Source organism: Sander vitreus, chromosome 4, assembly GCF_031162955.1.
Source record: "Sander vitreus isolate 19-12246 chromosome 4, sanVit1, whole genome shotgun sequence".
Classification (NCBI taxonomy): Eukaryota; Metazoa; Chordata; class Actinopteri; order Perciformes; family Percidae; genus Sander; species Sander vitreus.
The window spans coordinates 19,248,168-19,274,724 of record NC_135858.1 but is presented as its reverse complement, the minus strand read 5'-3'; the positions used below and the strand labels follow the sequence as shown (position 1 = coordinate 19,274,724).

At 40.3% G+C, this 26,557-nt stretch overlaps 1 protein-coding gene across 2 annotated transcripts; it reads left to right on the top strand.

Annotated features, from left to right (window-relative positions):
- The first annotated feature begins 358 nt into the window (after positions 1-358).
- myg1 (myg1 exonuclease) lies at positions 359-26,106 on the top strand. 2 transcript variants are annotated; one of them, XM_078248868.1, is made up of 8 exons: positions 359-701; positions 2,220-2,332; positions 7,452-7,611; positions 11,203-11,352; positions 18,221-18,343; positions 19,495-19,676; positions 24,784-24,976; positions 25,612-26,106. In XM_078248868.1, exons 1-7 carry the CDS (start codon positions 420-422, stop codon positions 24,971-24,973), a joined length of 1,200 nt encoding a protein of 399 aa, XP_078104994.1. In that variant the 5' UTR covers positions 359-419; the 3' UTR covers positions 24,974-24,976; positions 25,612-26,106. The 2 variants fall into 2 exon arrangements, with proteins under 2 accessions (XP_078104994.1, XP_078104993.1); XM_078248867.1 differs by lacking the exon at positions 25,612-26,106 and having other exon boundaries at positions 24,784-25,290.
- Positions 26,107-26,557: the final 451 nt, after the last annotated feature.

The following is a 26,557-nucleotide window of genomic DNA, read 5'->3' as shown; positions in this document are numbered from 1 at the left end:
TAGTTTTACACTGTAGAAAGATTAAAATACTGCACACTACTGCATACATGATTAAAAGATATATTAAAACAACTCTCCATGTGAGGGTTTGAGAGGTTATTTTACCTGCCTTTAGCGCCCTCTGCTGTCAGCCTACAGATGCATTCTATTAAACGAGTGAATTATTGCACTTTGCAATAAAATCTTTCATAGATAACATTTCGGGCTTCAGCTCAATTTAAGTATGCAATTATTATCACAGGTACTTATTCAAAATGGAATGTAAAAACAAAAAAACAAACAAACAAGAGTTTCTCTAGGGAGTTTCTCATTGACATATATATAAGGAGTTTCTCTGGTTCAAAAAACAGGCGCACCATATCCGGTCCGGCTGCGAAATCTGTCCGTCACCAGCGCCTCTCGTGTAAAAGCGTGTTTGAATGTGGCGTGTACGCATAGCACTTAACGCTAATTTAACAAAAATCACGTCTCAAATAAACTTAGGCAAACCTACAAGTGCTTTACGATTGTTAAATTCCGGAGCGTACTGCCGTTGTATACTCTCTGTGGACGTTACTCGCATAGCACCACGATACATGTCAAGTCAACCGAAGAGACTCTGCACTGAAAACATGAGCAAAACGATCGGAACCCACAACGGCACCTTTCACTGTGACGAAGTTCTCGCCTGTTTCTTCCTCCGTCAGCTACCTGAGTACAAGGTAGGTTTAGTATGCTGCGATAGTGGATTATAGAGAGATGATGGGAGCCAGATGGGTGCCTGAATTGTTCCTTTAACTGCTGCTGTTGAAGTACAGTCTGTGTAGATACTACTTCAGCCATGTTGATGAAACCCATTTCTTTACTCAACATTGGCGTATTTTTGGAGAACTTTATCTTTTATGTTTCTGTCCCACAGCCCATGTAATTTTATAACACTCCAAATGGGGGTGCTGCTGTACAGATAGATGGAGCTCCCAGGAAGATATAGACCTAATAATTCTAGTATAATCATACATTTTACAATTTAGTAGATAATGCAATTAGCAAAAACACCTTAGTGTACAACCACTATAAACGCGTTCTTACATACGCCTACCACTTTAGGGGTATAACGTTTGTGACTGTTTAAAGTGAATTATTTTCTGAATATGCCTTAACCTAAATACAAATTACAACAGAAGTTAAGAAATTACCCCTTTATCATGAATTGGATTTACCCTGTATTTAACTATGGCACAAACCCTTTCCTAAATGTAAACAAAGTTGCAGAGTCGGACCCACCACCAAACTTACACACCACAATAAAGAGGGCTGTTAAAACCCTCTGTCACATGATATATAATTTCATATAATGATATTGATATTTATGTTGATACAGTAAACGTTCTGGACAATGAATTGATAAAGTGTAGGCTAATCTAATCTAGCAAATGAAATACTCAACAAATCAAGGTACTTCATTACGTTGGTGTAAAAATGTAATATTGTCATAAAGCAGTATGGTTCACTGATTTGCAACGCAGCCCACATAGACCCAGCTATATTGAAGGGATAGCAACCACACTATAAACAGTGTAGCACAATCTCTGACTATTGACTTGATGCCATGTCACAATATATCATCTTTTTTCCCAACCCTACACCAAAACTTGTTATAGGCTGCGTTGTGCACTTGACACTGAAACAGGAACCTGTTCCTATTTCACATATTTTAATGGTAAGCTTCTAGCCCTTTTACCAATGACTGCTGATTTCTTCTATTCTTATTCAGCTGTTGCTCAGAGGTATCTTTGTCTCTTTCTTCCATGGACAAAACATTACTTTTTATACAAAATAACATATTTATAAAGAGGACTTTCTACAACCTTAGCATGAAGACCATTCATAAATATAGAGTAGTCTTCTCAGACATCTGACTGAAATTAAGCTTTTGCAGCAGGAGATTCCAAACTTCTGAGCGGTAGTGTATGTAGGCAAAAATGATAGATTGTACCCGTTAGAGCTCAAAACCTGCTACAGGCCTGCTTCCAGTCAGTCCAATTGGGGTCACACTCTTGTTATAATTAACAGTCTTGGTAGAATTCATTTAAATTCATTTGGCTCTTAGATTCATAAGGTTTATTAATTGGACCTGTACATACAATCCAGATGTAATTTCTTTCCCGAAAATCAGATGAAATCAGATGTTTGATGATAGATGATTGCAGATCTAAAAAAACATTCTATTCTTTGCACAGGATGCCAAAATCATTCGGACCAGGGATCCGGCACAGCTGGCAGTGTGTGACATCGTTGTAGACGTGGGAGGAGAGTTTGACCCAAAGAAGCATCGCTATGACCACCATCAGAGGTACAAGCTGCTGTAATGAGATTAAGTTTATTACGTTTTTTGATTATAGTTGACTGGACTAAATGAACCAAGACTGGGGAATATATGAATTTGTATTCATGGGAATCACATTGTGGGTTTATTTCAATATGGTGAATCATAATACAGGGCTGGGTATCGTTCAAAAATATTCTATACCGCTACTGATACCAATACCGTGACTTCGATACCGGTTCCTAAACAATACTTTTTTCGATACCAATTTTATAAAACAAAAATAAATTACAACATTACAGCACAAATATTGTTATTTATTTTTCCAGCTCCTACTATGCCAGCCCTGGCTCTGTGCGTAACGTAGAGTTTTTTTCCCGCCTGCGTCTACGACGTGTAACGTTAGACAACCAATCACAAACATTATTAGATTTTGGTAGAAGCATGCTGCATACTTATTGTCTCACTGACGCTTATGAGATCTACTCCTTAGGTTTAGTGACATGTTTCAATTCCTGCTGAAAGTAACAGCTCAAGTTTGATATTTAAATTGCCATGTAGTCCAATTTGGGGGCCTTCAGCCAAAGAACTTGATCTTATATTCTTTACATTAACAGCTATTTCTCTCAAATCACTCAACATTTACGTTTTTTATTAAAGATATTATTGGCCAATATTAGCTCAGGTATGTCTGCATCAACTGGAGGTGAAACAGTTAGGCGTCTAATCGGTTAGAGGATCAATAGAAAATTAAGTGGCAACTATTGTTTTGTTTTTTTAAAGATTATTTTCTGGGGCTTTTCCCTTTTTATTTAATAGTGACAGTGGATAGACAGGAAAGGTGGGAAAGAGATGGGGGACGACACGCTGCAAAGGGCCGCAGGTCGGATTCGAAACAGGGCCGCTGCAAAGGACTCAGCCTACGTGGGGCGCACACTCTTACTGGTAGAGATCGCCGCAAGCGGCAACTATTTTAATTATTTAATTCATTGATTATTTTTATCGAGTATATTTTCAAGCAAAAATTCCAAATCGTCATTTGCAAATGTGAGGATTTGCTGCTTTTCTCTGTTTTATATCATTAAACTGAATATCTTTGGCTTTTGGACTGTTATTCAGACCAAAAAAGACCGGCATTAATTGATAATCTGATTAATCAAGAAAATAAAAATCGTCAAAATCTATTATGTTGTGAATGTTGTGAGGCCTATGTTCAAGAAGTTTTGATACCCACATTAGCCTTTATAGACCTGGCTTTAAGTTCTAATCGCCCCCGTCATGGCTTCCTGAACTGTAGACCGGGAAATTAAACTGGATTTCAGACCTGTTGCTCATTCTTTGTTATCCAGAAAACAAAGTGTAGAGAATCATATCCTCTTTAGCTGGGGTCCAGGAGCAGAGAGTATTAAATATACTGTGGCTTTTGTTCTGACATCCTTAAAGTACCCTAATTGCATGAATCATGAAGGAGCACGCTCTATGTTCTCTGCTAAGTTTCCTGCTAAAGTTCCTTCCGAATGATTGCATTCACTCAAAGTCTCATCACGTTGAGTAATCAGCCTATTCCAGATGTCTTGTCAGCTTAATGTCCTGATGATAATCAGAGATGGCTTTTATGACCACGGTGATAAAGATATGCCAGGGCTCTCTTCCTAGTGGGTGGTTAGTGATAATTAGCGCTCCTTCAATTGAACGCCCCCCTGCTGTTGATTCACGAGGCTCAGAAGCTGCCACGACACCATCAGGGGCCGCAGGAAAATGTGGCTGTCACTCACATGCATGGATTTGGGCAAGATGGTTTTGATGGGAGAGATGGATGTAAGTGGGCTCGGGTGCTGGAGGAAATTAGAGAGGGAGATGACGAGAACAATCAGAGTCCTCATTTAAAAAAAACAGTGACACTGCACAGATGAAGTTGACAGCAATATCAATACAACACAGTAAGAATTTAAGAGCCTGAAATGAAACATGATTTTTTTTTTATATGATTCAGTAGCTTCCCAGTAGTGTTCCTTTTTAATTCAAATCCGAACATTCACATTTTAGTCAAAGTATGTTTTTAAAATGCTGTTTTCCCAAGTCTTTCTAAATCTGATGTGACCTGACTTAGGATTCTGTATGACGATGCTTTAGTGCACTACAGTGACTTGGATGTGGGTCGTTTCGGCCCAATGATTGGAGAGGCTGACAGGAAGCTAAGCAATGTACTGCTGTGGACTCTGTTAGGTCGGATCGAAAAGTCGCACAATAACACAAACTTTGGTTCACCATAGTTTGTGTTATTGTGTGACTTTGGTTCTAACTAATTGATTGAGGCAGCGGTAGCAGCTCCTGTGTTCTGCAAGGTAAAATTACAGGTTTTGTCAAAGGAGTCTGGTGGCTTTGAATAGAGCGATATGTCCTGCTGTGGATAGGGGTACCATAAAATGTATTTTAGCCACCTAAAAAACGGAACACCTAAAAAAGGGATATATTTACTATATCCACTATATTTAGAATATTTTCAGCGCTTTATCTTGCCATCAGACAGCCCCACCAGACTCCATTGACAAAACAATGATTTCACCTCGCTGAACATGGAAGTTGCTGGTTTACCATTACAAATCTTACTAAAATCATTGTCTCAGAAAGGAAGGGGTTAAACCAGCAATGGGCCAGATACCATTACAGTTTCTGAAGCGCTCCTATAAAGCGATTTAGTATACAGTACTGAAGGTCACAGTGAGATCTAAATGAATTAAAAAGAAACATTACCCGACATCTGCCTTTCAAAGGCGGACCAAATGATAACATTTTTAGCAGTGTTATTGATTGATTGATTGATTGATTGATTGATTGATTAGATTAACTGAAAAAACCTGTGTGGGTGTTTAGGGCCTCTAAGTGGAATTGAGTCAGTAATTAGCAGGATACAGTAAGGTGTCAAGAAAACCCCAGTAGTCAGAGAAGCATAGACACTGGCTAAAATGTTCTCACTGAATGAATTAAATACCAACCAATGTCATTATGACAGGAGCAAAGCAAAAAGTTGAAAAGCTGACATTATTTAGAAAACTCCTCTTTTTAAAGCCCACACTGCAGGCCAAATTTCCTGGCCTCAGAATGATGGATTTTATTTTTATAAAGTGCTTGAGTTTCTCAAGTCATTGAGTGTCTTGTGATGCTTTGACTATGGGATAGATTCATGAAGCATCATTTTGTGCATAGTAAATAGTATGCAAAAAAGCCATTCTGTCTAATGATATAGTGATTTGTATAAGGAAGTGGTGCAGTATGGGAAACACACTACAATATAAGTATGTTCAACCAATGCTTAGTAATACTTAATTCTTCTCAAATATTTCCAACTCTTGTTTTTTGTATTCTACTTTGCTCACTCACCTTAGTTTAGTTATTTATGGTAAACGCTATGTTTACCATCTTTGACTTCACACCAGCTGTTTGATTAAAGGTGCTCTAAGAGATGCTGGGTGACGTTACTTCTTGTTGACGTATTGACGTTGAAGTATTTCCAAACAAAACGAAGACTAGCTCGCTCCTCCCTCCTCCTCATCCCGTCCCCTCCCTTCTGTGCTTCAGCGCACTAACACCCCCCCCCCCCCCAAAATGTCCGTTATTGGCTGAACACTGGAACAAGGTCTGTGTATGTTTGCAAGGGACCGGCAGCTCGCGGATAGTGAGGAGATGTTTGCTGTATGTGACAAAACATGTTGTAGCCTAAAAAACGCGTGACATCGCTTAGAGTACCTTTTTTAACTGGGAATCTTTTTCAGCCATTTTTCCATTTTTCTCTGTCATTTCCTCTCACTTATTCACTCCCATCTCCTGATAATCAGCATAGAAATGCCTCAGCCTGGCCTTGGCCAATTAGTCCTTTAATTGCAATGATTACCCCCTGCTTCGCTAGCACGTCACTCATTCATTTGATGGGCTGTTTTCCGCTGTACCACAGCCCAAGCATCCTAATTAAGCCTGAATTAAATGACCAGCAGTGGCTGGGTGCTGGAGCCCACCCATCTAAGCACATGGCTGAGGAGAGACCTCCGGTGGCTTCTATTCATATGTGTTCATGCTTACTAACACGCCAGAGCATGCTTTCTCTTTCTCCGGTCAATGCAAACTCGCTCTCTGAAGCTGAGGAGAATATTTATAGATGCCAGTGTCTTTAATCGATATCTGATATACATCCCATAATGTACATTGTGCGTTGTTATTGGAAACAAATGTGAATAGTCTGTTTATGAGTGGAACACTGCTTAATCTCCCAAGACTTGAATATCATCTGCCTTTACAGTTTTAGCACTAATATTGTAAGCTGTTTTATGCTGTCTTACATTTGTGTACGTTGCGTTTGTCAACATGTGCTACGACACATGTCGACAAACAAGTTGATTACTTCAGCTCATAATTTGATGTAATTAGATTTCACATAGATGTAGATAGATGTACTGTTCCACTTGGATATAAATCACTTATGTAATAACCAATTACATACAGTATAGGCTGTTTCATAACATTGTACATACTAAGGTTGACAAAAGTATCAATTTTTTTTTTTCTGATACCACTTGTTTAATACAATATGATCTCCGTTAATTATACATTCAATAGTATCGAAAGTACAGAAACTATAAAAAAAACAGATCTCCCATCAGATTTTCAATCAAACAATCTCTACACATCATTATAAACGTGTTGATACATGTTCAGTGACTTTTTCTGTACCAACACTGTGTGCAGATTGTTAACTTAATCTGTTGTTAATCTTTTCTTTAATAGAACATTTTGCACAGAACATAGAGAAAGGAAAAAGAGACTGTGTGTGTGTCCATGTCCTTGAGAACTGTAACTCATATAACTTATGTTGTCAGTTAATTGTAACATTGACCAGCATGATATCGGCATATGTCAGACTGACCTGCCAGTCGTCGGTCATGGCCGAGCACGTGAAAACCGGCCAATTCCGGTCACCGGCCGGTCTATCGGTGCATCTCTAGTATTGTGACATTAGTACATACTGTACAAGCTATAGACAGTTTTTATATAATGACTTTTTTCACCCACTTGAATAGAACATTATCCTGCGTTTAAAGGCCATCTCTATTTATGTTGGTGTCAGCTAACCGACTGTCTTCCCTGTCTTCAGGACCTTTGCAGAAAGCTTCCACAGCCTGTGTCCAGAAAAGCCATGGGTGACCAAGCTCAGCTCAGCAGGCCTGGTCTACGTACACTTTGGTCATCAGCTGCTGGCTCAGCTGACGCAGCTTAAGGAGGGCGACAGGGAGCTGGAGGTGCTCTATGACAAGGTGAGAGGAAGAAGATGACGGATTTATAGCAGGCAGTGGATTAGCAACCATTGTGTTTATTCACAGCACAAACACCTCATTGTTTTCTCTGGCCTCACTTGTATCAAAAACATTGCCTCGGCTTATGAATTGAACCTAAACACTGTCAAAGAGGAAAGCTAGTTCGTCAGTTACTTTGGTAAAATGAATTACAATGGAAGGACACTCATCTTTGTGCATTTTGTCCATGTTGGTGGTTTTAAAAACAGAAACCATGCAGTCACTGTGTGTAGAACATGCAGAATATTTATTGTTCAAGTTTAGTTTATGACATTTTGCCTCCATCCGACAGTTATCAGTAGATGGTGATTGATTATAAATAAAAAGACATAGATGGGGATGTGGCAATGTTCATCTGCCAGATTCAAACCGTGGACACTGCAGTTATATTTAATGCATTCTAGAGAGCTGGGCCAGCAGGAGGCCTCAACACACAGAACATTTTGATTGCCAGGCACATTAAGCCAGCCAAATCGTAGGTCAACCGGAAGTATTAGCAATATTAACTCATATTAGCAATGGCCTTTTGACGTGTCAGTTTGGTTTTAAGCCCCAAATAATCCTTCAGCAGGGGTTGTAGCCGATTCCGTGGTCTGTCCCGGGACCATGGTCTCTGGCAGCGACCAGTGGTTACTGCCACTAGGGGGCGCTAGAGACACTGGTCACGACCAGCTCATCAGTGGTCGCGACCAGTTGCTCTGTGGCATGGACTAGTGGTCTCTGGCACAGACCAGTGATCACAACCACTAGGGGCGCTAAAGACACTGGTCGCGACCAGCTCCTCAGTGGTCTGCCCTGTGGTCCCTGTGGTCTGTGAAGCCGCTTTAGTATTTTCTCCCCTTTCCTGTCGTTTTGGCAGCACTGTTAGCTGGATAAATGTCAGAGATCATAATCTTTTGTCTATAAAATACACTATATCAGATATATTATGATTATTATTGATTATGAAGATCCGTGTGGTCAGGACCAGCTGGTCTCTGGCACGGACCAGTGGTCACAACCACTAGGGGCGCTAAATACACTGGTCGCGACCAGTGGCACAGCGGTCATGACCAGCTTCTTACTGGCACAAATAGTCAAGGCAAAGTAGCGTTTTATGACAGACTAATTGTAAAAGATTTTTTTGCAGCTTAGATCATTTCTATGAGGTGTCCAGAACAACATACTAAAAGTCCTAAATCCTAGTTGAGGAAATATGTTAAATTCTCATCAATCCGAGATGGGTGCCAATAAGGCCAGGCAACAATACACCCCAATGGGGCTATTTTTTTCCTTTACTCCTATCAAAATGAAACTTTACACAATGAAAGTACACATGAAAAGTAAAAATGTTTGTATTACAAGTTTCTTTGAAAATGAATTTTAATATGCAAATGAGCTATACACTAATCGAATATGCCCAAAAGACACCCAAATACGCTTATTTTTTTCCTTTACTCCTACCACAATAAAACTTTACATAGTAAAAGTATACATGAAAAGTAACTTTTTTTTTGTTTTTAGTTTCTTTTGAAATTAATTTGAATATGCACATATAACCCCCGCCGGTATAGTCTTCAGGGTCACAGAGGCACACAAGCCTCCCCACCACAACAAGGTAGCAAAATGTAATCTCACCACGTTAATAATGACTAAGATGGCTATTCTGACTTTCTTCTGATGTTATATGTGGGGGAATGTCATTAGTTAAGGGTTGTTCACAAATAAAAAAAAAAAATGAGCAAACTGGAGGCAATTCTTAATGTCAGTATAAAGATTTTTCCAAGAAACTTGTAAAACAAAAATGTTACTTTTCATTGTAAGTTTTATTTTGATAGGAGTAAAGGGAAAAAATAGCCCCATTGGGGAGTATTGTTGCCTGACCTTACTGGCACACATCTTGCATTGATGAGAATTAAACCTATTTCCTCAACTAGGATTTCTTAGGACTTTTAGTATGTTGTTCTGGATACCTTTTATAGAAATGATCTATGCTGAAAAAAACTATTTTACAATTAGTTCTATTTTTGGCTCCAAAATGAGTTACTTTGCCTGGACTAAAAGGGCACTAAAATGACTGGTCCTGACCACCTCCTCTGTGATCTGTTCTGTTGTTTGGACCAGTTAAGTGATCTGTGGTGTGTTTGTATTTATTTTTAATACAACTTTAAAACACTTTAAAATGCAACACAACCAATGTGTTGCATTTTAAAAGAACAATCATCGATTGATCAGGTGCTGGATCAATCAAGATGATTCGACTGTTACTTTTGTTACTGTACGGTAGGCTACTTAAGTTGAATTTTTAATTAAACTTTTACATTTTTGTATTTCATTTGATGTTGCTTTGTCACTCAACTCTACATTTTTTCCTCCACTACATTTATTTGTTTAGATCTAGTTTAGTTTCTAGATCAAGATTTGATACAAAGGGTAATGTGACAAGCTTTTAAAATGCAACACATTGGTAAAGTTTAAACCAGTCGGGAAGACATGGAGCTGCATAGTCGATAGTACTACTCATACAACTACGACTAATAATAATAATTTAATCATTGTTATTATGATTTCTATTAATAGGAATGATCAATAATATTTGACAGACAAAAGATAATGATTTTTATTTGTTAATTTTTACATTTATTCAGCACAGTGTTGCCAACACAATGAGAAAGGGGAGAAGGTGTATTAAATGTACAATAACTACTCCAAAGACCACTCAGTAACTGGTCAAGACAACAGGCAGATGACAAGGACCACAAGACAGACCAGTGGTAGTGACCACTGGTCCGTGCCAGGTAGGAGCTGGTCGCGAGGAGCTGGTCAGGACTGTGAGGCAGGTCACAAACACACTGACCTGCATAATCGATAGTACTACTCATACAACTACGACTAATAGTAATAATTTAATCATTGTTATTATGATTTCTATTAATAATAGTGATAAATAACATTGGATAGACAAACGATTATGGCTTCTCACATTAGGCGATTCTGCTAACACAGTGAGAAACGTGAAAGGTTATATTAAAAATAAATACAAACAAACACACCACAGATCACTCAACTGGTCCAAACAACAGAACAGATCACAGAGGAGGTGGTCAGGACCAGTAATTTTAGTGCCCTTTGTGCCAGTAAGAAGCTGGTCATGACCGCTGTGCCACTGGTCGCGACCAGTGTCTTTAGCGCCCCTAGTGGTTGTGACCACTGGTCCGTGCCAGAGACCAGCTGGTCCTGACCACACGGATCTTCATAATCAATAATAATAACAATAATAATCATAATATATCTGATATAGTGTATTTTATAGACAAAAGATTATGATCTCTGAAATTTATCCAGCTAACAGTGCTGCCAAAACGACAGGAAAGGGGAGACAATACTAAAGCCGCTTCACAGACCACAGGGCAGACCACTGAGGAGCTGGCGCGACCAAGTAAAAAAAAAAAAAAAGGGATTTACTGCCAGTTCTTCCTTTTCATGATTGGCATAAACATAAAACATCCGATTCCCCATGTCATTACAGGTTACTAACCTCTCATGTCACCGGTCTCTTCCAATTCCTTGCAGCTGTATGAGAACTTTGTGGAGGAAGTGGATGCTGTAGACAACGGCATTTCACAATGTGACGGGGAGGCCCGCTACTCCATCTCCACCATGCTGAGCGCACGTGTCGGCCACCTGAACCCACGCTGGAACAGCAAGAGTCAGGATACTGAGGTAAGAGATTGCATGACTCTGAATGTATACTTGCACTTATCACACTTGGCACTTTAATTATATATGTTTTAAACTAAAGGTCACAGATCTCTAAGGGAGAAGTCAGCCACCCTCCTGAGAAAACCCATTTCAGCCCCTTGTACCCGCAATCTAGTTCTTTCGGTCATGACCCAGCCTTCAGGACCATAGGTGACAGTAGGAAGGAAAATTGGCTAGTAGATCTAGAGCTTTGCCTTCCTGCTCAGTTCTCTCTCTCATCACAACGGTGCGGTAAAGCGAAAGCAATACTGCCCACGCTGCTCCGATTCTCCGGCCAATCTCCCGCTCCATTGTGTCCCCACTCGCAAACAAGACCCCAAGGTACTTGAACTCCTTCCCTTGGGTTAGGGACTCAATCCCCACTCTGTTGTTTTCCTGCTGAGAACCATGGCATCCGATAAGATAAGAGTCTTTGTGTCTCGGTGTTTTAATTTAAACACCAAAAGACTTCACAAGGGATGAATCATTAGGAAAAAATTTAGTGGAGACGGTTAATAATTGTGCCCAATGAATGTCTTCACTTACACAAAATAGAAATGGTAATGTCAAATTTTATAACAAGGTGTAACTAATACATTTCATCAGAACGAGGGGTGAGATCATGTGAGAACAGTGCCAATGACTCGAGTGCACTCTGGGTATTACAACAGAGGTGTGACTTTTCTGTCTCTCATTAGTGCAGGAGGAGGGTGCCTGCAGGGAAACAGCACCTGCCTTTCTGCATGACGGTACTTGCAGCCTGGCTTTGCATATATGTTGACCAATATTTTTTTTTTTTCCATCGTTGGGGCGGTCTGAGTGGAGTAGCTGGCCTATTTGTTATTTTCACATTTCAGTTCACATGATTATGATTCTTGTCCTGGCACTTCTTCCAATCCGCCACTAACTCACACAGTGAGGCAAGACAGCTCTGAGGGATCAGGAAAAAGTGAGAAATATTTGTTTTGAAAAATGTTTGGCGGACGACTTGATAGTATGGAGTCAGATCAGTCTTATGTTAATGAATGCACACAGAATAATCCACAAATGTATTTCTATCTATCCACATAAATATTTTTCAATGCACACAAAAATAGTTAGTTAGTTAGTTGGGTCTGGGCAAGCTTCATTCGCTGTCCATTTCCAAAGGGGCGTCGCCAACGGACGCCGCTCAAATGCCTCTGGGCGCAATTGGATAGTCCTTCATCCAATCAGACCAATGATCCGGGTAAACGTAGCAGCTACAGCGGCATCAATGGGTTGCTGAGCTTCGGTGGCCGTCATGTTGAATGTAAACAAAAAGCTGCTTGCCGTCGCTGCGCTATCGTCATCGTGTAAAGCCCGCCTCAATGTTTGTGATTGGTGCCTCGATTTAGAAAAATTGGAAATGGGCTTGAATGGGCTCTTGGCCAGACTGACTTGCAGAGCAAATCTCAAATTTGCCGGAAGTTCGTCAGGGTTTTTCAAATTTGCAATTTTCATCAAAAACATATTTGGATGTTGTTACATGTGTATATACAAATTGTTGAACCTGCATTTACAAACTGCTTGTCGGGAACTTGCATTTTTTGTGTTTTTTTGAGACCCCTACCATGGCTCGATTTAAAAAATGCATTTTTTCCTCAACATGAATTATCTGATTTCAATCTGATGGCTCCTTCCATTTCAGCCAATCATGTAAGAGTAGATTGAGGGTATCGTTCAATGTGATCATGTAGCGATTTATTTTATATTTAGGTTTGTTTTAATTTATATACAAGATAACTATTTTTGTGTGCATTGAAGTTTATAAATGTGGAGAGAGTCATTACAATCCCGAAATACATATGTGAATCCTTCTCTGTCTGTGTGCATTCAACAGTGGCTGTTGCTGATAATTGAAGAACCTAATGGATTTTTTATCTTCTCCATCCACGACTGTTAAAATTCAATTCACTGCAGCCTCCACAATCCGGTGCATGCGGATTAGACTTCTGCCTGACAAACCGTGTGTGCATGTTTGTGACAGCATGTATTTGTGCCTCTCTTTCTTTGTCATGCTCTCGAGTGTCTGCTCACGAGACTATGAGAGTGAGCTTAGACTGGTGTTTGTGCAGCACATGATGGGAAGCTGATGAAGCAGGACTGCAAGGATTACTGCAAAATGGTTGGTTTATCTGGCACACTGTCTCACTTGTATTTGACATCAAACTGTGTTGGAATTCAGAGTGGGCTTGCCGCGGTAGTCGGTGCTACCTGGTGTTACATGGTGTTTAGGCATACACCAATTACATTTCTTGACCATTGTCGTTTTGCTTTTTTTTAATAGAAATAAAACCCATTTAGTTCATGTTTGCATATCTGCACCCACATGAAAGTGTCTGCTCCGCTCCATGCAGCAGCAGCACCACCACAGAGTAGCAGAAGTCACATTTCACTCATAACGCGATGAAACCGACAAGACGATGGTGGAGGATTCGGTGTCAAAGTGAAAAGCAGAAGTGCAGAATCCAATCAGTTATATCATATATAATATATTTATATTGTTTATAGTAGGTCATCAGTGTTTTCTTGCCAGATTCACTTGCAGCTTGTGAAGAAAATAGACCAGAAACTAGATCGTGAGCCAACCGTAAAGCTCCGCACAGCTTTGTTGCCGCGGCGCTTTGCGGCGCTTCCGCCTCCTGTCTCAACCCGGCAGCTGACAAAATGGGCCACGTGGCAAAAGCTTGACTGGAAAGCCGGAGTGGAGGTGTAATAACACCGTTGTTACAAGTTCAATAACCGGTGAGAAAAAATTTCACTGTGGCATCCCTAATTCAGAGGTGGCGTAGTCTTGCATTGCAAGACCTATCTCTACAGCGCTGTGTCAGCGCTGCAATATGGGCTGGCAGATCAGTCTTATGTTAATGAATGCACACAGAATAATCCACAAATGTATTTCTATCTATCCACATAAATATTTTTCAATGCACACAAAAATAGTTAGTTAGTTAGTTGGGTCTGGGCAAGCTTCATTCGCTGTCCATTTCCAAAGGGGCGTCGCCAACGGACGCCGCTCAAATGCCTCTGGGCGCATTGGATAGTCCCTTCATCCAATCAGACCAATGATCCGAGTAAACGTAGCAGCTACAGCGGCATCAATGGGTTGCTGAGCTCGTGGCCGCCATGTTGAATGTAAACAAAAAGCTGCTTGCCGTCGCTGCGCTATCGTCATCGTGTAAAGCCCGCCTCAATGTTTGTGATTGGTGCCTCGATTTAGAAAAATTGGAAATGGGCTTGAATGGGCTCTTGGCCAGACTGACTTGCAGAGCAAATCTCAAATTTGCCGGAAGTTCGTCAGGGTTTTTCAAATTTGCAATTTTCATCAAAAACATATTTGGATGTTGTTACATGTGTATATACAAATTGTTGAACCTGCATTTACAAACTGCTTGTCGGGAACTTGCATTTTTTGTGTTTTTTTGAGACCCCTACCATGGCTCGATTTAAAAAATGCATTTTTTCCTCAACATGAATTATCTGATTTCAATCTGATGGCTCCTTCCATTTCAGCCAATCATGTAAGAGTAGATTGAGGGTATCGTTCAATGTGATCATGTAGCGATTTATTTTATATTTAGGTTTGTTTTTAATTTATATACAAGATAACTATTTTTGTGTGCATTGAAGTTTATAAATGTGGAGAGAGTCATTACAATCCCGAAATACATATGTGAATCCTTCTCTGTCTGTGTGCATTCAACAGTGGCTGTTGCTGATAATTGAAGAACCTAATGGATTTTTTATCTTCTCCATCCACGACTGTTAAAATTCAATTCACTGCAGCCTCCACAATCCGGTGCATGCGGATTAGACTTCTGCCTGACAAACCGTGTGTGCATGTTTGCGACAGCATGTATTTGTGCTCTCTTTCTTTGTCATGCTCTCGAGTGTCTGCTCACGAGACTATGAGAGAGTGAGCTTAGACTGGTGTTTGTGCAGCACATGATAGGGAAGCTGATGAAGCAGGACTGCAAGGATTACTGCAAAATGGTTGGTTTATCTGGCACACTGTCTCACTTGTATTTGACATCAAACTGTGTTGGAATTCAGAGTGGGCTTGCCGCGGTAGTCGGTGCTACCTGGTGTTACATGGTGTTTAGGCATACACCAATTACATTTCTTGACCATTGTCGTTTTGCTTTTTTTTAATAGAAATAAAACCCATTTAGTTCATGTTTGCATATCTGCACCCACATGAAAGTGTCTGCTCCGCTCCATGCAGCAGCAGCAGCACCACCACAGAGTAGCAGAAGTCACATTTCACTCATAACGCGATGAAACCGACAAGACGATGGTGGAGGATTCGGTGTCAAAGTGAAAAGCAGAAGTGCAGAATCCAATCAGTTATATCATATATAATATATTTATATTGTTTATAGTAGGTCATCAGTGTTTTCTTGCCAGATTCACTTGCAGCTTGTGAAGAAAATAGACCAGAAACTAGATCGTGAGCCAACCGTAAAGCTCCGCACAGCTTTGTTGCCGCGGCGCTTTGCGGCGCTTCCGCCTCCTGTCTCAACCAAGGGGGTAAGCTTCTCCTCACAACGCGTACCTCCTATGACGCCATTTTGATGCTAACAAGCACTCTCCCCGTTAGCATCCCATTGACTGCCATTCATTTTGACGTCACTTTGACAGCAAATAACTTTACATCTGAAGCATTTAAAGACTTTATTTGTCCATTGTTTATTTCTAAAGAAACACGACAATGTATAAAAGGCTCCATTACCTTGTATCTCACGTTATGCTACGTAGCAGACGTTTTTGTAAAAATAGGCTAACGATTGTGTCATAACTACGGGACTTACTGTCGCATAGTAGAGGAATTACCGTATAGTACAGGAGAAGCTTGCAGGCATTTTCGACTTACATTAGCTGTTTAAGTTTAATTACTAATGTTAACTAGCGTTTTAGTTAGCAATAATTAGCCTGTGCCTATGTTATCTCCTTACATATACCTACGCTCTCCGTCTCTGCAAGATTCGGAATGATTGAGATTTCTCTTGGCACAGCTACCAGAAGACTTACAACTTTCAGACAGGTTGCTCACGTCACATTTACGTCATCTCTCTCAGTTGGAGGCTGCGCAGTAACGCTCAGCGCTCACCGGAAAAGTGCTTCTAATATCCTTCACTGGTCTCCGTCCAGAGCAACAGGATCTGTTCCAGGGGTCCATTCTTATATACTGTCTATATTCTCAACCCGGCAGCTGACAAAATGGGCCACGTGGCAAAAGCTTGACTGGAAAGCCGGAGTGGAGGTGTAATAACACCGTTGTTACAAGTTCAATAACCGGTGAGAAAAAATTTCACTGTGGCATCCCTAATTCAGAGGTGGCGTAGTCTTGCATTGCAAGACCTATCTCTACAGCGCTGTGTCAGCGCTGCAATATGGGCTGGCTACACCACCTGTCTATTCTGGGATAGGGGAAAAAAAACCCTCTGGCTTGTTTGTATTTCTTTAAACCAATGACGTATAAAGTTTATTCAGTTGTCAAAAAACTTTATTTCTGCCTCATGATAGGGCTGCACAATTAATCAAATTTTAATCACGATCACGGTTTTGGCTTCCCACAATCAAATTCATGTGATCGAGTGATATTTAAAATGCTTCATTCCGTTCATAGAACGCTCTTTTTTTTTTCCAATGCTCCGTAAACCACTCTCTGATCACGTGCCTCCATGAGCCAATCGGAGTTGTTCCCTGCACCGCGCAGCTTAGTTTAGATGTAGTTCTCTTAATACATCCATGATGTAGACAGTCACAGAGGACAGAGTAACTTGAGGAAAATTCCACAACAGATAGCAGTTTACCAGTAAATGCAACATTTTGTCCCGTCTGTGTTGTTTTTCAGACAACTGCAGTGACCAGTGCTAGTTTGAGTCTGTTAGCTCATAGCTTTAGCTGCAGACTGTTGTACGTCCCGCTGTTGGAATCCTCTACAGTGAAATACAGTAGGCTAACGTTAGCTGCTGTGTAAAGTGTTATTAGTGTTTACTAGCTAATGGTAGGCTAACGTTAGCTGCTGTGTAACGTGTTATTATGCCGCGTTCTATTTACCTCGCAACTCTGTTTTAACGAGGTCAAAGTCGTAAACGCGCCCCCTGACCTCGGATTTATGAGCTCGGAACTCGTACAACCTCGCAGTAGCCCGAGTTCAAAATCCAACATGGCTGCCCCCTGTATCAACAATTGTGAAAAGCTGCAGTAACATAAAGTTATAAGCACTTCTGTCTTATTTGTGTTACTAAATCAGTCGTTAACACAGGCATGTTCAACTTCTATCTGTGCACGCTGTTTGCATGCACAAAAAACGGCGTAATGCGTTGTTATCAACTGGTATTGGTAACAATAGCTAACCGGGCTAGAGCTAATGAGAACAATGAAAATCCGAATTAACTAGCGTGCGCATCAGAGCGCAATGCAGACATTTAAGTGGCACCGTAATCCACGTTGCTATTTCGTCCGGTAGATACCGGGCACCGCTGCCATATTGGCACCGGATTTTAACATGCACCATTAACATGAACAAAAAATTGCATGTTTGGAAAGCGGTCGCACAACAGCTGAAATGGCATACTCCTTCATAGTATCCTTCAACAAAGGAGGAATGTAGCACAATATGGATGTGGAAGCAGTTATGATTAGCCTATGTGACAATAAAATTCGTTTTGGTTAAAATCAACAAATCGTGGTAATCGTGATCAATATGTTGATCAAAATAATCGTGATTATCATTTTGGCCACAATCGTGCAGCCCTACTTCATGATATGATATTACTCTCACATTCTTACATTGTATTTATTGCATTTATGTTTTTACCAGGAGGGTTTCAGAAAGGCTCTGAAGATGGTTGGGGAGGAGTTCCTGGGTCGTCTGGAGTACTACCAGTCCTCCTGGTTGCCGGCTCGTGCGGTGGTGGAGGAAGCCGTTAAGGGAAGGCATCAGGTACAAGACTGTCCAATCTGATGTGTGCATTTTTGATTTTATTTGTTTGTCCTTTTGTGAAAATTGTAAATTGGCACTTGGATCCTGAAAAAGACAGTTCTGAATCCATCAAGATTGATTTTCCATCCGACTCGTCACCTTATTTTATTAAAGAAATACCGCAAGAAAATAAAACATTTAATAGTGCATCATATATGCATCAGCATCGATGGGTTTCTCCCCGTTCTCATGTTTGTTCCTTGTATGTGCATTTGTTAAATGGTATAGATGAAATGATTTTAATTTGATTGTGCATTGCAATGTACATTATTAATGTATTGGTAATACAGCCAATAATACTAAACATATTGATCATCAAATAATTGTTGATCCATCATTAATAATAGATGGGAGATCCCTATAAACCCCAGTCTCGCATTGCCAGACCTTCCTCCTCAGCGCTGCGGAGGAGGGTCTCCCTCCTTCATTTTACAGTGCCGGTGGCTAGAACAGCTCTGGGTCAAACGTCAATATGGAATGGAGTAATCAGCGTTATTTTTTTTTTGTTAACGCGTTATATTTTTTCTCAGATTAATTAATCGAAATGAACGTGTTATTTTGACAGCCCTACATAAAACACATTGACAGTTCAAGTTTTCATTTAAATGGCAAATTGTGTTTTCGGTGCTTAAAACTTAAGACTCGGTTCTGGCTCCATTTTATTTTAGTTAGATCATATATTATACTATTATGTATTGTATATTATGTATAATAGGCGTGCACGAATCAGAAAATGTCACGATTTGATATCGATTTTCAGGCTCAAGATTCAATTCAAAATCAATTTACGATTTCAAAAATGATTCTCGATTGAAAAATAAGGATTCACAGTATGTAAATGTAGTTACTTTTCCCATGTGATTGCAGTAGACATACAATTTAAAAAAAATAAATAAAAAAAATTTAAAATATGAATCAATTTTTGGAATTCTATGAATCGATTTTTAATGGGTAGAGCTTGAACCGCGATACGAATGTGAATAGATTTTGCACACCCCTAATATATAAGCTGTAAGGATCAGGCGATAGTATTTTCTTTCTCTTTGTTCTAAATGACACTGAAAGCTGCTGCTGCCTCTCTACTGTACCATCTTGTATTTTCTGGTTTCCAGGTAGATCCCAGTGGGGAGGTGGTGATGTTCTCCCAGGGAGGGTGTCCCTGGAAGGAACATCTGTTTGCCCTGGAGAAGGAGCTCAAGGTGGAGGCGCCCATCAAGTTTGTCCTTTACCCCGACCAGAATGGACAGTGGAGGGTCCAGTGTGTCCCCGCTGGGCTCAACACCTTCCAGAACAGGTCATTTTATAATTCTAAAAGCATAAACTACAAATGCTTTTAAATAAATGTTTGCCATTACTTTTATCATAATTTTGGGCTATTTATTAAACTGCAATACTTTTATTCTCTTGTCTACCACTCTTGTGTATTTACCTTTCTTTCATTATATGCTAATTTCTTTTTTCCTTCTAATGGTCTTACTCTTTTTATATAATGTAAATCACTAAAATTGTTTTAGCTATACTTATAAATATTTTGCCTTTCCTTGCCTTGTGCACCAGTCCCTGCTGCTGTTGTTTTGTCATCTTTTAGCAATAATGAAGTCCCTCAAACTCTCAAGCCCGACACTTAAGCGAAATAGACCTCATCCATGCTCATTAAATCCTATTAGTATTCTTGCCTTGCCGCTCTGTACATAATAACAGCGATGACAAGACAAAGGCCCTCTGTTTGAATTTGTCAGATGGTTCTACCTCTGACGTCTGTGTTTATTACCTCTGGAGGGGCACTGTTCACTGTTTACCTGAAGAGCTTCTCGCACTCCGACACCCAACGCTGCTTTAAGAACGCCATCAGCATCCCCACAGGAGTTGTGTAGTTGGTGTGTTCTTTAACTGCATCCCAGCATACAGCACACATTATGAATATATGGCCAAGAAAACGCGTGTGTGTGTGTGTATGTATGTGTGTGTATATATGCTGTCAATCGATTAAAAAATGTAATCTAATTAATTACATACTCTGTGATTAATCGAAATTAATCGCATACATAATTAACGGTGCCTGAACAGTACTTTTTAAGAAAGGGAAGAAAAAAGGGTACTAAACAGTTGGCGGCATTAAAGAACGGCTTGTTTATTGCTAAGATCATATGGTCAAAATTAAATGATTTAATAATAATGAATAACAATAACTTATTTCACTAGTAAATTGCTGTTGAACGACAAAAACAACAACCAGATAGGAAAAGGACATTTACAATAACTTCAAATGCACCACGAGGCTGTAGTTTACCAGTTTCATTGAACGCACCGGCTGTGTTGTTTCTCCGACAGCAGCTGCAGATTGTTACATACCGGTGTTGAATCCTCTACAGTAAAACACAGTTAAACTTTACACCGTTTAGCGTTAGCTGTCAGCATTTTAACCGTGTTTAATCCAGCTACTAGCTAGCGGTAGGCTAACGTTAGCTGCTGTTGAGTATTGTGTTAACTAGCGTCACATGCAGCGGGGTTTGTGTTTCCTGTAACGTCTGTTTCAGAGCAGCAGAGAGAAGCGCAGACATATCAGTGGCACCAGATTTTCGTCTGTATGCAAACGTCAACATGGAATGGATTAATCTGCGTTAATTTTTTTAACGGGTTATTTTTTCTCACATTAATTAATCGAAATTAACGCGTTATTTTGACAGCCCTAATATATAGAATGCTTCATTTAACATTTGGTGCAGAAAATCCCTCCAGCAGCCGTGTTGCTTCCTTGATGTTTTTTAATGCTGGATTTTGTTCTTGTGCTCAGAGGTTTGATGACTTGTGCTGTTTGATATCGATCCCTGCTTTTCAAAGTGGGAGCAGTGAGTTTTCACCACGTGTACATAAGCACCATTGACTGCGGTGAAAGAATATTGGCAGTGAGTAGAGATGAACAGTATTGCCAAGAGAGGGGTTCTGATAGCTAGTTTCATCTCAAATCCGCTTTCACGTTCGGCAAAATACCCAGATTTGTTATTTATTTATTTATTATGTATTACCAAAGAGCAGTGTGAAACCTATAGGCAGGCTTCTCAGTTTTATCCACTGGTTAAAACAGCAGACATCACCAGCGACACATTAGTTCAGCTGTAGCTAATTAACATTAATTCAGTAAGGGCTCAAATGAAAAGCTTCGATGTTCTCTGGTTAATGTGCTCTGTGCAGCTGATGTCTTTATTCAGCCAAAGATTGTGTGAAAATACACATCACACTGTTTGACTGTCACACCTTCCAACCCTCCCGCTGCCGATTCTCATCAGGCGGCAGCTTTTTCAACTAAAAAGATAGGCACGTGTTCATGGTGGCGGAGCACTTCAAAGATTTTATTTAATGCAAACGTGGCGGTTGGTGTGGAGCTACATGAGAACAATGGCTTGTGCGATGGATAAAACAACATACTGTAGCTCCAGATGGCTCTTTCTCTGGGTGGCCTGCTTCCTCCCAGTGGGCATGTGCCGACTATGCGAAAGTAGTGTTGTTATCACCTGTGTCCCTGCTAGTGCACCTGGGGGGGAAAAGGTCTATTTTTATCAGCGTCACATTGCTAAGGAAATGTTAGCCAGGGGAAGGAAGAGAACAGTGGAAGCAGTCCTTACCCTGAGATGTACTGTATAGAATGATACTGTAGGTTGACAACAATATGAGCTGAACCAGACCATTTATTTTATTATATACATTATAATATTCAGATTATTTGTTTATTTTATTATTTTTTTTGTTCGATGAATTGTTTGGCCAACAAAAGGTCAGAAAATAGTGAAAAATGCCAACACTATTACCGAGAGTCCCTAGGTGACAACTTTAATGTCCGACAAACGTGAAAGATTGAATGAGAGTGAAAGAGAGAAAATGGTTGCAGATTCATTTTGTTGTCAATCCACCTATTTAATTAAATGTCTCTAAAATGAGTGACACCATAAATTAAAGGTGAATGAAAAGCCATCATGTTTCTGTCTTGAAGAAGTGGAACAATGAAACTTGTAGTGAGGAAGTGATAAAATTGAAATAACTTCCTTTTTAAAATGAGCAAAATGATGCATGTTTACCCCCCCTATTTGGCCCTGTAGTGATACCAGTTGGCTAAATCACAGGTAAGGCCCGTGTTTAAAGCTACATTGTGTAAGAATTTCTCCTGTCTAGCGGTGAAATTGTATATAACAACCAACTGAAAATTGCTTTCTAGCCCTTCCCATTCCGATCACGTTTTAACTGCTACAGTGGCCGAACCCGAAATTAGCTCTTAGTATCTTCATCGTTTATACGCAGCTGTTCTAGCCACTGCAATATTAACTTTGGTCTTGTTGCTTTGCCTGTCGCGTCATCGTTTTTAATTCTCTTTTTCGCTTCCCTGGCGAGTAATCTCCCCCTGGCATTCGTCACGGTGTGGGGTGCCACTGAGTGTAGAAGGGCGAAAGCCGGAGGTATGTCCCTCTTTGGTTAATGATAAGATGGAGGCGCAACAAGGCTGCTGTCATTCGAGCGAGTGGCTCGTATGTATTCTGAATGTCAGATTCTACACTTACGAGAATACTTTGATTAGTTGGTGGAAGTAATTACACATGAATGAGCACATATTTGTGAAAGAACAAAGGGTTTTTGCTAAGAATCAACTAAAAAAATTACACAATGTAGGTTTAAAGGAAAGAAATATGGGAAGTGTGTCCATTAATTATGAGCCAGCAAGCTGCAGAGGGATTCAAGTGTCTCTTGTTGTCTAGGAGAGGAAGTCTAAACAGAAGGTTCAAGTTCTGTAAAACCACTGAACATATGAAGATAATATTTTATGTTTTAATGACCTGTTATCTCCAGTATGCCCAATCTTGAGTAATCTTTTTTTTCTTCTTCTATTGAAGCACAAAGTCCCAATATCTGTCTTGTTATGGTACAGTAAAGGTCTTGGGAAGGTCTTGAAAAGTGAATTTAATTGTCTTATTTTTAGACTGGTCATCTTGAGAGTCAGAGCTTCCTGGCCTGTCATAGTAACAAGTCACCCCCCTCCTACTCCCTCTCTCATTACAAGCCCTGTTGACCTTTCCTATTGAGCTCATTTTCCACCCTAACTGTGGAGGTATCGATTGGCTGTTTCATTTTACAGGGATTAGTGGTTTTCCATGCTTTTCTCCCCAGGTTCTCCTATACTGGTCTTTATAGGCTTACGATTGTGTAGACTTGAGATAATGGCATGGGCAGTAGACTTGCAGTTTCAGTGCACATGCACATGTTCACTTGTGAAGATCCTTGCTCTCTGACAATTACAATTGTAGAGGATGTTTACAGGATGGCAATAAATATTCAAAGGGAAGCAGAATGTCTGGGAAATAAACCCCTCAAAAACAAGAGAAAACACTTTTCAAAATACAGCCACATGTGACAGAGAGGAAGAGGGGCCTGAGGTTGGCATAACTTTAAAAAAATTTAAATAAAAAAATTAAACATCAAATATGATTCCTTTGCTGCCAGTCAAAGCCAGTTTTGTAAGGCTTTTAAAAGTCTAGTTTCAGAAGCAGTGGCGAGAAGTGAGCGAGGAAATGATATATCAATATTTTGAGGACAGGGGTCTAAGGTAGTGGAGATAATAACCCCATCAAGGCAGAATGACACACATGCACACATACAAAAGCGAGCTGGTAATGTGTTTTAAATGACATGCCAGGCAGTTGATGGAGATGCCCCACGCAGTGGGTGGTAAATGAGCTGCTCTACATTTTTATGAATTTTCAGCCTCCGTGCGTTACACCCAGAGACACTTATTCGAGGTCAGCTTGTGAACCCTTGCAGAACCAATCGGTTGTATGATTGCCTGTTTACTATCGCCATCCCGACTATGGTGCCGATCTGTGATTTTCCAAATTACTGGAGAAGAATCAAGCCGAGTCTATTTGCTGGGGCTGATTGTAGGGGTGCTACGTGTGTCAGGGTCACTGCAGGTTTACCTTTTGATAGCAGGTCATTTGATAGTCAGGTCATAAGATCGGAATCCAGAGTAATCCATGTCTGAAATGAATGAATCAAAATCATATTTCATTCATTGCAGTTTACTTTCCCAAGTAATTGATTAAATGATAAAATGCAAATCTTCACATTTGAGAAGCAGCAAAGGTTTGTTTGCTTGAAAAGTGACCAATTGGCTGAAGTCAATTGTCTAATTGTTGCAGTTTTATTTAGTTTTATTCTGTTCTTTTATTGATATTTCATTGACATAATTTATAACCAGAATTCAAGACCAGAATTGTGGTTTTGTAATTGTAGTTTTGCTGGTTGTGCAGACATTGTACAGCACAGTGTGTTTTGCCAAAGTGTCAACAGGAAGTGAGCAATGGACCACAGAGTGTCCATCTGTAAACCAACTTGCCCTTCTGTCTTCCTTGTCCCAGGCTGTCCCTGCTAGAAGAGTGGCGTGGCGTTCGCGATGAAGCACTGTCGGAGCTCAGTGGGATTAAGAACTGCATCTTCGTCCACGCTGGAGGCTTTATTGGCGGGAACAAGAACCAGGAAGGAGCCCTGGAGATGGCCCGGAGGACCCTGCAGGCCGCTGCCCAGTCCCCTGCAAACGGAAGCAGCTGAAGGGTCAGTGAGGATAGCCAACAGCACATTTTGTCCTCGGGGTCAGTCTTTAGAGAGGATAGCAAGGATTCAGATGTTAGTTCACTGTCTTGCAGCTTGTTTGTCCCAGTCAGGGCTAATGTTGTTTTATTCAGCCTTGCCAGGACGGGCATGGTATGGAAATGGCAGCCACATTACCTTGGACCCGTTCCCTAAATACCTATATTCCAACACAGGCCGACTCTGAAATGGTCATGTTTCATTATTATTCTTCTCTCTGTTTGTATACACGTGGATCTGTTTTGTTGTTTATTTGCAATAAAAGACTATTTGGATTACATTCTGGTCTTTTGTAAACATGTCAGTATTAGTTTAAATCCAGCACTAAAGCGATTGTTTTTCCAACTCTGCTCACATCGCTCTTCTTTTACCGTCAAGGAAATATGATGCAGACTGTCTGGCCCACCAACTTCACCATCTTCAAAAGCCTGTGAATGCCACGGCTTTACCTTTCATGGGTCGATTTATATGGGCACAGTGGTTCACTCTTTCATTTCCAGCATGCTGACATTAACTGTAGCACTACAAAGATACAGAGGCTACAAGATCAAAGCATTAATAATGAGGCCTGATTAATTCAAAATTCTTTTTTTCGCCAGACGCCACAAAGAGGTGCTTCTTACGGCAGCCGGTGTCGTGACAAGGTTACCGGCAGTGGGACGAGCCGTGCAGTAATAAAGTCAGGGGATGTGCCTTGAATTTTCTCATTAAACAATACAACAATTTTCTTCGCCCCTTATCTCTACCTGTTACTCATCCCTTATTGCGTTCTCCACAACGCTGCCCTTCTGCTGCTCTTGCCTTACACAACATATTGCTCGATAATTTCATTGCTGTGCATTTTATTTCCATCAGTGCCAGTGTCACTGTGCAAAGGCCACAGCAGTTTGTCATTTGTTGTGTTTAGTGTTCAGTGCGGACAGTTCTTTCTTCAGTGACGAGAGACCCTTTTACCCTCTTTTGCTTTCTTTGTTGCTCTCTTAATTGAAGAGAAGCTTTTCATGCTCTGGGTAGATCCTGCTCAGAAATAACATTTGAAATGTACACAGATGATACATGGTCATAACAATAAAGCTCTTAGTGTGTCATCTATATTTAATCTCAAGTTTCAACTGCTGAGTTATTGTTTCCCTTTTAGCTGAGAGTGCATTGACTATTTTTTATCAGCTTCGCTTTTGTATATTATTTTACACTACCTTTGACACACACACACACACACACACACACACACACACACACACACACACACTGCTCTCTGTTGTGCTGGACCTGAGCCAAGGTCTCAATCCAATCTATACACATTTGTGACAACCTTTTACATTCACATGGTTCGTATTGTAATCTCTGTTTCGGGGGAGACAGAAGATTACCCTTTCTCCCAGCTTACACCTCACAAAGATCGTAACGATGTATTCACTACAGCGATATAATTGCAGACACTTTGAAAGAAACATGAAATAGAATGGAGGCCAAAAACTGACTTGCATCCTAATATGTATTGATTTGAGTTTCCAGCCACCCTTGCATGCACATTTTCAGGCTTAT

Bases quoted from the DNA above. Each gene is read 5' to 3' on its own strand.
- myg1 (XM_078248868.1), top strand. From the start codon at position 420: ATGTGGCGTGTACGCATAGCACTTAACGCTAATTTAACAAAAATCACG. The intron at 7,612-11,202 runs GTGAGAGGAAGA...AATTCCTTGCAG, and splicing joins TGGAGGTGCTCTATGACAAG to CTGTATGAGAACTTTGTGGA. The intron at 19,677-24,783 runs GTCATTTTATAA...TCCTTGTCCCAG, and splicing joins CTCAACACCTTCCAGAACAG to GCTGTCCCTGCTAGAAGAGT.